General features: G+C 49.5%; 1 protein-coding gene across 5 annotated transcripts; it reads left to right on the forward strand.

The window, feature by feature from the left end:
* The first annotated feature begins 1,380 nt into the window (after positions 1–1,380).
* MKS1 (MKS transition zone complex subunit 1) lies at positions 1,381–13,100 on the forward strand. 5 transcript variants are annotated; one of them, XM_075517635.1, is made up of 17 exons: positions 1,381–1,513; positions 1,613–1,868; positions 2,233–2,388; positions 2,826–2,923; positions 3,134–3,262; positions 3,592–3,696; positions 4,128–4,236; positions 5,140–5,196; positions 6,112–6,154; positions 6,679–6,741; positions 7,557–7,627; positions 8,483–8,552; positions 9,642–9,749; positions 10,311–10,444; positions 10,884–10,966; positions 11,052–11,149; positions 11,643–13,047. In XM_075517635.1, the coding sequence occupies exons 1-17, from the start codon at positions 1,434–1,436 to the stop codon at positions 11,747–11,749; spliced, it is 1,767 nt and encodes a 588-aa protein (XP_075373750.1). In that variant the 5' UTR covers positions 1,381–1,433; the 3' UTR covers positions 11,750–13,047. The 5 variants fall into 5 exon arrangements, 4 of the variants coding, with proteins under 4 accessions (XP_075373750.1, XP_075373751.1, XP_075373752.1 ...); XR_012777921.1 differs by lacking the exon at positions 10,311–10,444 and having other exon boundaries at positions 11,643–11,686; XM_075517636.1 differs by lacking the exon at positions 2,233–2,388 and having other exon boundaries at positions 11,643–13,097.
* Positions 13,101–14,433: the final 1,333 nt, after the last annotated feature.

The following is a 14,433-nucleotide window of genomic DNA, read 5'->3' on the forward strand; positions in this document are numbered from 1 at the left end:
AAAAATAAAAGATGTTTCACCGTGACTCTTGTACAATTGTATCAGCTTTCTGCTTTTCTGTAATAAATGGCTTTTTCTCATTTTGGGATCTCTAGTTTTGTGGTGGCCAGCGTTCCAGATATGAAAATGCGAGGGCCTTGCAATACCTGCAGGGACCGCTGAGGAATTTCCATCACAGCTAATGGTCTAAGAAGGAGGAAGATCTAGATCCTACCAGGTTTTGTACTTCATGCTGTTAGTGTGCCAGTTTAACGTCAGCACTGCAGCGCACTTAAGTAAATATGCAATCCTGCAGTATTTAAACTTGCCTTCACCAAAACATTCCCAAAGTAGCAGTGGGGAAGCAATTCCCAGCCCAGCGTCCCAGTGGTACAGGATGGGAGCACCCTGTGTGGGGGAGCTCTTCGGAGGGGGGGTCCCAGCTGGCAGAGCTGGGTTGCAGAGCTCCAAAGAGGCTGTGACTCCAAAGAGGACCACGGGGCGACCAGTTTGCTGGGGGGGATGGAGTCCATCTGGGGGCTGGCTCCAGGGAAGGGACCAGCTAAAATGCTGGCTGAGGAGACAGTGTGCAAGGAGGAAGGCTACAGGCTCCCCAGGGACACCTCTTTGAGCAAAGAGGTTGCATCATACAGTGTACGGATCTCCGGAATGTTTTCACAAGACCCCTCGTGGGCGTAGGCACAGCAGGGAAGGGCCGGAGAATGCAGCAGAACCGATGGCACCGGGCGACTGGCAGCAAAATGGGCGCTGAGGTGCGGCGTGTGGGGGACAGGGGCTGCCACCCTGGCCCATCCACGAAGGGACAGGCTCGTTGCCGCTCGGGAGCAAGGCCCTGGTGTGAGGGTGGCAGTGGTCTCCATGAAGATGTCCCTTCCCTGGCAGCCAAACAGTCAAACGTCGGGAAATATCAGGAAAGGGGTAGGCAATAAACCAGAGAAAGGTGCAGGTTCACAGTTGGCTCCTCACAGGTTTTGGCCCGGAGCCCCGTGCGCGGCGTGTGGGGGCCACCGAGCGCGTCCCTAACCCTCAGCATCGCCACGGGGCTGTTGGGATGGGGGAGCTTTGCTCCGGGGGGACCTCGCGCGGAGGGATGTGGGGGCCCCCCCACGCGGAAGGATGTGAGAGAACCCCCTTCACGTGGAGGCCGGGGGGCTCCGTGCTGCGGGAGCCGCCCTGGCGCAGCCGTCGGACGCGACCCCCCGCGCCCAGCCGGTGCTGCCGCAGCGGGGACCGGGGACAAAGGGCCACCCGAGGCCGAGCCGGGGGCCCGCCGTGCCCCGCGGGCGCCCGGGGGCGGGGGGGGGGAGCGGGCCCGGCCGCCGCCCCGGCTGGGAGGGGGGTGCGGCCGCCGGGCGCCCTCCGGCCGCAGGGGGGCGCTGTGCTGCGCTGCCGCCCCGCCCCGTCTCCATGGTGAGGCGGCGGCGCCGCGGGCCATGGCGGAGCCGCTGTGGAGCGCGGACGGGGGCGGCGCCGTCTACCGCTCCCGCGACCCCGTGCGCAACCTGCGCCTCCGGTGAGCGGCCGTCCCCGGCCCCTGCCCCTGCCCCTGCCCCTGCCCCTGCCCCGGCTCCCGGCCCGCCGTGACGCTCCCTCCCTCTCTCCTTCCCCGCAGGGTCCGCATCCAGCGGGTCACGTCGGCCGGGCCCCTCCTGCCGCAGGCCCCGCCGCCGCTCGCCGGCCCGCGCGGCCCCGAGCTCCTGGGCCTGGCCGACCGCACCGCGACCGGTACGTGGGGCGCCCGGCGGGGTGGGCGGGCGGGGACAGCGCCGCCGGAGGTGTCCGGGCCCTCTCCCGCAGGTGCCCCGCGGCCCCCGGACGAGGAGGAGGAGGAGGCCGAGGTGGGGTGGCAGGAGAAGCTCTTCAGCCAGGTGGGTGTGCGGCGGCGGGCCTGGGCGGGCCGCGGGGGAGCGGGGGGTGGGCCGGGAGGGGCTTGGGGGAGTTTCTCCTCGTTGTGCCGCCCGACGGCCCCCCCCTGCCGCGCTCCCCTGTAGGGTCTCCTGCTTCAGGGTGAACTGCTGTGCCCGAGCCCCTCCAGGTGGGCATCGGTGGGCGCTGTCAGCCGCCTCGTGCCTGAGCAGTGTCCGAGGCGCTACGGAGCTTGCTTTGTTTGCTGGGATTTCCAAAGGATCTTGTCTCTCTCTGTGGTGGCTTTGAAAATCTCAGCTGAAAAGTGTTTGTGGCTCTGACAATGCTGGTGAAAAGCAGCTTTTGTGCTTTACCTGCAACTCGCAGTTTGAGGTGGATCTGTACCAAAATGAGTCAGCCTGCCAGACTCCCCTGGACCGGCAGTACCATGAGGAGATCTTGAAACTGGAGAAGGCTGGAGGTCGGAAGAACTGTCGCATCTTCACCTACACTGATCATGACCGATTCACCAACCTAGAGGAGGTATCAGCCCTTAGTTACGCATAATCTATACAGCAGCGTCTGTCAAAACCACCAGGCCTACTGCAGAGGGAACATTTGTCAATTCTTGGCCATGCAGAAGCAAGCCGGATATCCTGTATGCAGGAGAACATACTGCTTCTGCAGAGCAGCTTCAGCTGGTGCCCCAGACCTGGGATGAGATCTTCCTTTTTCAGAATGATGGTCAGGGGCAGCTTGGAGGGACTTGGCTTTATAGTATTGCTCTGTAGGTAACTTGTTGGGTGGAGTTTGCCTGTACTTTGCCACAAGAACAGCAAATGAAATCTCTGAAATCACTGTCTTTTAGCAGTTTGTCCTTGCATATGGGTACATACATACCTGTTCTCCAAGACCAGAACTGTGTTTGGGAAAGTTGTCCTGTTACAGTTAAGCTAGTTCCCTCTGTTTCTCTTTTCCAGCACTGCCAGAAGGTAACTGACTCAGATCATGAGGTGCCATCGTACCTGGCAGAGAGGATGGCCAATGTGAGGAGGAGAAGACAAGACCGTAGGCCAATGTGAGTGCAAACTGGGGCTCAGAGCTTGCTAATGCAGGTTTCCTGGTGCTGCTGCCCCAGCTGCGGAGCAGTCTGGTCTGTGGAAATTGGTAGCTTGAGCTGTGTCGCACTTGGAATCTGGCAGTTTGACTCATTGTCATGAGGGGTTCAGTGCTGCCTGTGCCAGGTTGCTGATGTGAGCTGTGACTTGTGCTGTTCTGTTGTTGACAGAGAAGCAAGTTCTCTGAAGTCGAAAATCATCACCTGGGAACCTTCAGAAGAATTTGTAAAGAATAATCATGTGATTAACACTCCTGTCCAGACCATGTACATCATGGGGGACTTGGGACCTTATGGGAAGTAAGTAAAATCCTGAAGTGATCTTAATTTCCCAGAAGGAAACCCATCTTCCCTCCTTATTCAAATCTCCTGTTTCTTTCATTAGTTAAGGGGAGAGAATTCCAAGAACTCAGTAACTTGGGCTGCTATTTCTTTCCACCTCTTTCTTCAGTTGGGAGATAACTGAGTATATCCCTCCAAAAGGCTTCTTATATAGGACTAATGTAGGAAAGTATGGGTGTGTTTTTTCCCTTCTGTACCCCCATGTGCCTTTACCAGCTTTGCTGTTCCAGAGCAAGAGAGTGTCTGTGTTCTCTATTTAGACTGTGTTTCTTGATGTCTTCCATTAGGCTTGGTCACAGGGAGTATGAACATGTTCTTTGCACAGTCAAGGTGGATGGCAATGGGGTGATCACAGTGAAGCCTGACTTTACTGGCACCAAAGGAGCCTACCGGTGAGTGGGACAGGGCTGGTACCTCTCGTGGGACTGATACAGAGGGCTGAAATGGCTGTTTCCTGGCCACCCTTCAGGCAGTGGATCAGGACTTAAATTAAAGGATATTTTTTAGTTTTATTCCAGAGATTTCTAAGACACGATTATTGTGTACTTGTGCTTGTTGTCACTGTGATGTGTGGGGCTTTGGTGCCAGTCCCTAGGGATACAGGTTATGCCTATGCTGGACACAAGCGAGTCTCCCTTTTTGAGTCATTGATGCTGGCAGGCACTTGGGAGTGAGGAGAGGGCCGTTAGCGCCCTTGTGTTACTGCACAGGCCTGGTGGAGGGGGGACTGCTGTGTCAGGATGGCACAGTTGATGCTGTTGCTGCCTGTGCATATTCTCTGCGTAATGGGGCAGCTTTGCCCGTGTGTTTTGGGGCTCTGCAGGATCGAGCTGCATGGAGAGAAGCGAGAGGTGTGGAAATACACCATTGAGAATGCGTCTGTCCAAGTGCAACCAGAGGAGGAGGAACGCGAGCAGTGTGTGTTCAGAGATGTAAGCACTGGCCTCCACTGATCATATTGACTAGTTCTCTTGATTTGACAGAGGGAGCTCAGACCCTCATGTAGATGTAATTGTTAGTGCTGTAGACACCTAAAGTTGACAAAATGAATGTCACTGGCAGTGAGTCTGATCATGTCCAGCAATTTAAGAACTCCCAACAAATAATCCCTGACCGCTTCATTCCTTACTCTAGGTAGAGGCCTTGTCCGGTATTAGGTGTGTTTGCCTCTGACTGCAGTGAGCTATGTAGTGAGAACTGATACAAGAAACCATCTAAATTTGTGCCTTCCTAATGTCACCTGCCAATGGTTTTCCTTCCTGTTTGAGCAGTGGGCAAACCCTTTCCTTGGTCTTCCTCTTGCTGCTTGTATACTTATTGAATGATTTCTTGTTACCCATAATGTTCCAGGATATTTGGATCTCATTTTATGTCTTGATCTTTCTGAATTGCCTTTTTGGCTGTGGCAGTTTATAAAGGTATTTAATGTTTTAGTTTTTCATTTGTACGTTTCCTTACTGGTTTTGTGGTCAATAAGGAAATCATGATTTTGCTACACTGACCTCCCATCTGTTGATTTCGTTGGAATAGTTTATGCCTGTGTTTTTAACATGTCATTTAAGATCTGATTCTTCAGAGCTTCTTTTTCCCTTAGACTGGCTCTTGACAGGGTCTCTGAAGCTGAAGTTCCATGCAGTGTTAGCAGTTATGCATCTTTGTTCTGTTAGATTCTTATATTCTCTGTATGTGCTGTAACAATTTAAAAAACCCTGTATGCTAAGCCTGTCAACAATTTAAATTGGTTTTAAGTTATATCCGTTACAATTTTAGCAATAAGTAAAAACATAGATGATCAAAAAGACACTTTTTCTAATCTCCTTGTTCTGTGTGTTCAGCTGTACAGTCGGCACAAGGAATACCTCAGTGGTCTTGTAGGCTCAGAATTTGAAACGGTGAGTACCAGCAGCACTTGGGGTGAGTACCAGCAGCACTTGGCGTGCTGGTTTTGGAGGCTGTTGACCTGGTTATCATGGCTGCTGTTTGTACCACAGTCTCCAAAGACTGTTTCATTCTGGGGGTGTGTTGGCAGCTTTTACCTTGTGGCTGCCAACAGAAAATTGGGTCAAAAGGGACAGGTTGCAATGGATATGGGGCCTGCAGAGATCCATCCTGCATCTGTTGGACCAGCAGCAGAGCGTGCTGAACACTGCAGTCTCTGTGAAACTGTGTGCATTGTTTGAAGGCCTTTGACTATACTTTAAGAAGAAAGGAGGGTTTATATCTTTTGGGATAGTGATTGCTGTTAACTTCTTGAATGTCAAACACATCTATGTGCCACTTTGTTCAAGTAAACAGCCCCTCCCACACCCAAACTCATGCACAGTTTCCCTTCTCACTGAATTACCCGCACTGCAATCTTTTTTGCTCAAATCTTGTTTGCCAAAGAGTGAAAGTCATTGTACTTTCTTGTACTTCAGTAGAGTGTCTCGGCTTGTCCTGTGCTTCCCCCTGCTCTCCCCACCTTGGGCAAGTCCAGGAACACTACAGGAGAAACAGGACTATGATTTGTGGAAGTAACTTCTCACTACATTTTATATCCATCTTGAAGTCTGTAAGAGACCGATTTACAGAATAGTAAACTCCTGCAGTCTAGGAATTTGGTGTCTCTAGAGAGCCTCTCTCCAGAGGGACTGTTCACTTCTGGAAAGTTATATGAGAAGTCATGACACCTAGCTGGCCAGCAGAGTGAATCATTCATGTATAAAATCTGTGACATATCTGTGTGAGATCCTGTTGGGAGGGGATTGCATGAGGTTCCACCAGTGGTCATTGAGCTCCTTACCTTGTTTATCTGCTCGTTCTTACAGACTCTGCCTGGTACGCTACGGCTTTTTGTGAATGGAGAAATAGGTGAGTCCTTATTATAAACAGTAACTATAGGGGCAGATCTGGGTCTGCTGGGATGGCTGAGGCTATGAAGGGTCCAAGGATTCGTGGATCAAAGGTCAGTCCAGAGTAGGTGATTCTCTCCCTAGAATCCTTAACTTCCTCCTTCTCCTCCCCTGTTTTTGTGGACTAATCCCTTGAGTGGCACTTACAGATTGGAGGTTACAAATACTGCAGCTATTCTAGGAAAACATACAGATCTGAAAAAAGGAGAGCAGATTGGGAAGTTAATAGAGATTACATCAAACAACGCAGTTGAATATGTGACCTCCCTAATCTCCTTAGAGATATGAGGACAGGGTTAGTCTAGAGAAGGAATCTTCTCTGAGGGTCATATTCTGTTACTTTGAAGACCCTGGCTTTTCCCAGCTTCCAGCAGTAACTGGTTGTCCCTGAGGTTATTGGTGCTGGCTCTCCCAAAAGTCTACAGTGAGTACTGAAGGAGTTTGTGTGGAAGTGAGCAGCTGAAGTCCATTCTCTCTTCTCAGTTTCAGCTCAAGGCTATGAGTATGACAACCTCTATGTCCATTTCTTCCTGGAGCTGCCTAACCGTAAGTATTCACGTTTCCAGCCCCATCACAGCAGTTTAAGGAATTAAGTGTGCTTTGGCTGGTCCATCAGATCAGCTCTGCTGAAAGTCAGTAAACGTTAATGTCAGGGCTGGCATCTAGTCAGAGATCTTCAGAGCTAAAATTGCAGAACTCAGTTGTTTGGACTAAACTAATGTCTGGGAGAAAGTAGCATCTTCCCCTCTCGCCTCTTCCAAATCAGGCGGGGACATAGAGGTCCATTGGCTTCTCAGCCAGTGGTGATGGTGTCCCAATGGGTAGACTGATGGTGGCAGTCTACCCAAAGTTCATTCCTTACACTGTGGAAAATAGCCTTCTTGTCTTCTCCATCTCAGCAGTGACTTTGTCTGATTTCAGTACTCACCATCATGTTCTTATGTTTTGTGCTGACACTAACATATTAAATTTTGACTGATAAATAAGGTTCCCAGCACTAACATGTACATCCTGCTGCATGTTTAATTCCCCTGAAGCTATGGCTCTGGCCCCCTCTCTGGTTATACCCTGATGTTTGTCCGAAGAGTACCACTTTTGCTACTCAGTACATTTAAATAAGGTTCTACTTTTCTGATAAGATGGAGTCGGTGCATTTCATCGACAGTTCAGGGCGTTCTGGGGAGCAGCCGTTGGCTGGAACAAGAAGGGGTGGGACACACCTAGGGAAATTCAGTGGGATGATGTTATCTGTTATCCCAGTCATCTGGGACTGACATTGTCCTTTGAGCTGCTCTGGTTTGTAAGTCCTCCCTCTCACCCAAAGCATTCACCACTGTGCTCACTTTCTCCTCTTCTCCCAGAGTGGTCGAGCCCTGCGTTCCAGCAGCTATCAGGAGTGACACAGACCTGTGCCACCAAGACAGTGGGCTGGGTAAGGATGCTTTCAGACCTGCAGAGCAGTTTGAACAGGCATTCTCTGAAGTGGAACATGTGTAACAAGTTACAGATATATTCAGCAAAGGCGAATTTATCTGACTTGAGAGCTCCTTTCAAGGGCAGAGCATGTTTGGGATTCTCCTCATTCTAGTTATACTTGCCATTTTTCAGAGTGCCACTGTGTCCAAATAAAACTAGACCAAATAAAACTGCTTCGAAGCAGTTTCTGGAACCTCGCTTTTTTTCTTCCTTCTGGCTGATTGATTGCCTTTGGAGCTTTGATTTTTGTGTTCTCAAATGCTCAGAGTTAACAAAGCATTGTTCTGGTTTGCCTGGGGCAGGGATGCACACAATCTCTAAACTGATTTCTCAAAATGAACCCCTCTTCCTATCTGGGAAGTTGGTTCCATTGCTGTCTCCAGCTCCTCTCTTACAAAATTTGAATTTTATCAACTTTTTAATGTCTTTTATGTGAGCTAGTTTGCATATTACAAAAATAATTATCATACAACATTTCAGTAATACCATTGTTTGAGGTATTTGGTTGGGTCCTGTAAAGATTGTGGCGGTGTAGTAGTTACGCAACTGGCTGAATTGTCATTTGAGGTGTGTTACTCTTTCCCCTTTTTCATTACTTTTAACAGCCTGTTCCATCAACGTGGCACTTGGGAGTGTGTGCAAGTCCATCATGCAGTCAGGTGTTTGTTAGCGTGATATGATTGATCTTGTTTGGGCATCATTACCTCTTTTCCACCATTAGTTCTTTTCTCCCTGCTCTCTGTGCTCCCTGCAATGCTAGTGATGAATTCTCTTGTCCGGGAATCCGATCTCTGTCCTGTTCCTTTTCTAGGATAACGTGGCATACTTCTGCTACCCCTTCACTTTGGAGATGTTTTTCACCCAAGGAGACGAACCAGAAGGTGTGTTTCCTTGTTGCTCTGAAATGTGAAACTCTGAAATCTTTTGATCACAGTGTAGACATCAAGCTATCTGGCATGTTGTTAGCCCCTCACCAAGATGAAAGGACAGATTTAAACAAAGGGAAATGTTGCTCATTCAGCAAAAGTTCACCCTGTCACCACACCACCTCTGGACACATACTATATTTGCCCTGCCCAGCAGTGCGTTAACATTTGTATGGATTCATTGATGTTGCCCTGCTTCCAGGCTGTAGTCAGCTTTATCCAGTTGCAAAACTACTTGGATCTTAGCTTGTCTGTCTCAAAATGCCTGTCATGCTGGTCAGTGTTGCCATGCCTGGTGTACTGCATAGAGCCCTGGGACTCTGCAGCAGAAGAAACAGGCAGCTTTTTTGTACACGACTAAAACTCTGTGCTGAGTCTTAGGTTTGTAGACACACTCAGTGACCTGTATAATCTGTATAGTTTATGTCACTTTGAAACGTCCAGCTCTATTTTAAGCTGGGCTTCTCTGCTGCCTATTCCTGCTGCTTCACTATGCTACTGCTGCTTCCTCACCAACCCCATTGTTCTTTGGATTGCAATTGCTAGGGACAGCTTTGCGGCATGCCTTGCCACTTGAATCCAATGTACGCATTGGATTTGAGTATTCAACCAGCACTAATGAATTTTCAGCCTGGAATAAACACAATGAGTTTGTTTCACTGTGGAAAAAAGAAATGCTTGGAGACCTCTAGGACAATCCAAGTTAATAATCCTCCAATAATGGTGGGAAAGGTCAGAGATTAAAAGGTTCCCCTGTTTGGCATCACATCATTCACAAAAGATTGTCTTGTCTGCTCAAAGATAATTGAGGAACCAGTTTGGACTTGCTCTCAAAACAAAGAATTTTCCCAAATTTTTAACATCTTATCAATAATTCTGTTTTCATCCTCAAATCTGAGGGTTATAATCACCCATACATGTAGGTTAGTCATTGTAGAAGAAATACAGAAAGGACTTCCTACTAGTGGAGTTGGGCATTTAGCATTTTTTTTTCTCTGTGATAGTCTCCCTCACAAAGCTGTGATCTGCTCCGCTTCCTTGCAGACAGTCTGCCTCAGTGGCCTGTTCTCTACTTTGAGGTCCTGTCCCTGGATTTCTGGCAGAGGTATCGCGTTGAAGGATATGGTTCTTTGGTGCTGCCAGCATCTCCAGGTAAAACATACTTGGGGCATTATGTTAGTTGTCTGGGAGAATGAGTTGAGTGGTTCTCTTGGGAATAGATTCAGCTAGCCCTGGGGAGGCTTTGCCTTTGCATACTGAAGGGGATAGTTAGCTGTGGGGCAGCAAAGAAGGATTTGATGCATCCTGTACCATTCTGCCTTGTTGTTGAGACACATCATGTGTTGCTGTCCTTGCTCCTTCGGTGGTTCCATTACAAAATCTTGTGTGATAAAGCTCTGGGGTGATGCTGCATATTCATCTTTACAATAGCAGTAGCCCTCTCTGTCCCACATGGAATCTGAGGGTCACAAGTATTCTGACACCCACGTGTAGTAAGGAGGGTGTTCCTCATGGGCAGGGGGTACTTTCAGCGCTGGCTGTGAGACTGTATGGGGCTGACTCATTGGGAAAATGTTATAGAGGTACCGTGCAGTGTTTCCATTTCCAGCCTACTGTGGTTTGGGTCAGCAGGTATCCATCTACCATACTGTCCTCTGTGACTGAATAGATTGTTGGTCATAGCTGCTAAGCTGTCCTGTTGTCCTGGGTCAGGTCTCCACATGCTCACCATCCCTACCTGGCGCCCTGTGGAGCTGGGGACAGTCGCTGAGCTGAGGAGATTTTTCATTGGTGGGTCTCCTGAGCTGGAGGACATAACCTACGTCAGGATACCATCAACCTTCAAGGTGGGCTCAGCTGCAGGGCATTGCTCTTGCTGGGAGATGGTAGATTATGCTCTCGGCTTCAGATGTGTGTGGGTGTGAGGCAGGCAGAAATTTCATGTCCTTAAGAAAGCTGCAGAGGTGCTTGCTGGTGTAATGAGCAAGTTGATCTGAGTAGCAGCTTTGGGAATGAGCCCTGGATGCAGTTGTTGAAACCTTCCTCCAGCACTGCACTATCAGCTTGCTAGTGTTTAGGTCCTGCCCTCAGCACAGCCTGGAACCATCTGCCCTTCTTTCTGACCTCGCTTTCTGTGTGCAGCGGGGAAGGGAGAGACTCTGTGCCCACAGGAGTGCATGCTGCTGGTGAGGCATGCTGCTGGTGAGGCATGCTTGTTTTCACTAGGGTCAGCCTGCTGCAGCAGGTGGCAGGTTGTGGTTACTCTAACTCATGCTGTCTTTGCAGGGAGGGCGTCTGAGCCGGTTTGGTTTTCGCACAGAGACAACAGGGAGCGTCACGTTCCGGCTTTACTGCCTGCAGCAGTCTAAGTAAGTGCAGCGAAGTGAGTACGAGCTCCATCTTGTCATGTGCTGTGTTTTGGCAGCCCTGACCTCCTACTGTACTTATGTGCAGAGCCTTTCTGGAAACCAGTGCCTTGAGGCAGCGCATGCAGAGTGTACTGGACCGGCTTGGAGGCTTCAGCCAGCAGAGCTCTGTCTACAACGTTTTGGGTAGGGATTTCAGTGTTATTCTCCCTGGCAAGCTTTTGGCTCATTTTTTCCCCCATTTTTACATAGTGGGCAGGATATTTCAGGATAATCCATTACTGTGGGGATAATTGCACCCCCATGAGCTCTCCGAGTCCATAGCGGAGGTTAAATGGTCTGATCTGAGCTGGAAACTTCAGGAGCCATCACCTCTCAGCAGGCAGGAGGGATAACCACTCTGTGAAGATAAAGCCTAGGCTGGGCTGCCCAGTCTTGCCTGGCACTGAGCATAGCTTGTGGCACTGATGCACAGGCTCTGTCTCTGATTCCATCTGATTCCATTATGCCCAGAGCAAAGACAGTGCTAGAAATAAGTGAAGAGAGCAGCAAGGACCAGGTGCTTTGTTGGTGGAATGTAGTAATAGGAATTGAGGTGATGTTCACTGGGCAGACTCATCCCTCCCCTCCCTGAGGCCGTCTGATGCATTCTGGCTTGCTGTCACCCACTGTGTTGTAGAGGCTTTCCAGAGGGCACGGCACCGGATGCAGGAAGCACGTGAGAGCCTTCCTCAAGACCTCATCGGCACCTCTGCCTCCACTGTGCACCAGTCACAGGAACCATGATTGACCACCTCCACTGCCTGGGAGCTCTCAGCATCTTCTCTCCGACACAAGCTCCTGTTGTTCAGCGGGAGTCACAGTGCGGGTGCCTGGAAACTTTTGAAGCTCTTCCTTTGTCATTTTCCCTGAGTGGGGGAAGGAGTCTGTAACACATCCAGACCCAGAATCTTTGCATTTCCACAGGTGGAAGGAGCCCCATTTTTTCAAGGCATTTTGTTACCAGGCCCTAACAATACAGCCAATTGTTCACATTTCGAGCAGACTAAAATACTGACGTGGGACCTTTAACACCTTTTCAGGAATTGAATAGTAAATGAAAAATTTCAAGTCTACATGACTTAGTAAATTTAGTTTTCTTCTTAAAGAAGAGGGTGATGTTGAAGGTCAAGTCATGAATGTTGTTTGAGATTTAATGAAATGAATAGATAACTTCTTGAGAAGTGCTGATAATCGTTGTCAGCATTTGTAGCTATATGTCAGTCAATAGTAAAATGAATCTGTCCACCTGTGCCTTAAGATTGATTCATTCCTAGAGAGAGAGCTCTCTGCCACATGTAATATATGAAATCAAAGCAAAGGAATGACGTTTGGCAGATTGAGAACTGGAGAAAAGGGCTACATTCTGTATTTCCTTGTATGTGCCCATAACATTTCCGGCTCCGCAGTGATGAGCAGGAGGATTCTTTGTTCAAGAATACAACTGAAAACATGCATTCCCCTTAGTTCATAGCAGAACTTTGGCTGGGGCTGGACGGTTTGCAGACAATGAGAGCAGATTATAACATTTGCACAGCAGCTGAACTTTGAACTGTTCAAGCTGTTCATTTGAGCTATGGTTCATTGTTCCATCTCTGATTGCAGTACACTGCGTTGCTTCCTGGGGAAGCATGTGTGTACCCAGTTTTTACCCAGCTGCTTCTTTTTTTTTTTTTTTAAGGTTTCACAGAGATGCAGTAAGGTTTACATCATGATACGAGTTTTGCTAGTTGAATCTCTGAATAGTGTAAAATCTTACAGAAGCTCAAGAGAGCAAAATTTAAAAATAAAAAATTATTATAACCAAAGAAGCAATTCTTCCAAAATAAGACATTGTTAGCAGTTTTTCACCTCCATGCTTGCAGCCTCCTTGGCCAGGCAGAACAAAATGGTGCTCATAAAAGATGTTTTGGAGAAAGCCTTCAGCGAATGTTCTTTGAGTATGCCCTTTTATAAATTAAACTAGCAAATTTCCATATACATCTACATGTATGAAAATGTCACTGATCTTTTAGTCAGAATTGGCATTTGGTGCAGGGCTTGTGCTCTGAGCTTTCCAAGGAGCCCAGACAGCTGGAATGGGGGTCGTGCATCCACCAGGTATGCACAGATGAAAGAGGAGATGGCCCAGAAGGGGAGGCCAGTGATCTCCCTGGAGCCGTGTGGATTTCCCCTGTACGGAAGTCTCCCTACAGTTTGCACTGGAGGGGTGCCTTTGCAGTGAAACTCAGCAGGAGAAGGGAGAGGAAGGGACTGTTGTGGGTGCACCAGAGCTTGGGCCAGGGGAGCCTGGCAGGCTGAGGGAGGCTGGAAGTCAGGAGGAGCCCGCAGCAGGTGCAGGCTAGGCAGTGCTGCAGGCTCCTGGGGGGACCAGAGTGGGTCTAGCAGTGAGACTCGAAGGTCTGTGCTGTCCCTTGATGCATGGCCAGCAGCCCCCCAGCTCTGGCTACGTCAGCTGCAGAAACGTAGCTGGTTTCTCTTGAGCTTTGTCTGCTTCTTCCTTCAGGGCAGAGTGGAGCTGTGATGGTTTTTTGAGTGCCAGCTGAACTTCCAGCTGAATGGGCGTCTGTCTGGGGCTGAATCCTTCAGTCTTACCAGTGATGTGGTCTGGATGGGGGCAGGAGCCAGCTGAAAGTCCCTAAGGGCCTTCCGGGTGTCTCATTAAATAAACTATGCAAACAAAGGGTAATTGCAGAAATGTTGGCTTGGTGGACGAAAAGGCTGTGGGCAGTTGGCAGGGCTTGCATGATGCAAATCAGCATCCATTAGAAATTCCAGTGTAAATGTAGCAGAAAAAAAACCCTAGAAATGAGTCATTCGTGTGACTGGGGGAACAGCTTTCCACCAAAGAAGTCAGACCCCAGGAATGGGTTTTGTTCGCAACTGAGGAAGATTTGGGCTGTGATAACTTCAAACTAGAGCCTTGCCAGCAAACCTCACTGAGGAAGATTTGGGCTGTGATAACTTCAAACTAGAGCCTTGCCAGCAAACCTCAAACACCCCTTTGGCTTGGTCCCATCCCAGTGCTTGTGATGGACCAGGGACACAGCGCTGTGACTGCAGGGGATATTCTGGCCTGGGAGGGTGGGCTGTGCTGCCCGCCTTCCATACTGCTGTCCTGGCAGCCGGCGGATGTGCAGCCAGGAGGTGTGTTTGGGACGGATGTTGGGCTGCGTGCGAAGCACAGCTGCCAGCTCTGGGGAGAAGGAGGTGCAGCAGGCGCGTGTCCTACAGAGATTTGTCTTGTTGCTGCATGGTGCGTGGGCAGGGAGAGGCGTATTTTATCTACACTGTGGGGTTTAAGTGGTCATTATTAAACAACTACCGGAGGCTGCTTGTTGGCTCAATATATTTTAATTTTAGCCACTGGGTTGGAGTATCAGAGGAAAGCTCGCTGCAGGCCCTCTCCTGGCAGGGAAGTGAAGGAGTGG

Source organism: Mycteria americana, chromosome 15 (assembly GCF_035582795.1).
Source record: "Mycteria americana isolate JAX WOST 10 ecotype Jacksonville Zoo and Gardens chromosome 15, USCA_MyAme_1.0, whole genome shotgun sequence".
Classification (NCBI taxonomy): Eukaryota; Metazoa; Chordata; class Aves; order Ciconiiformes; family Ciconiidae; genus Mycteria; species Mycteria americana.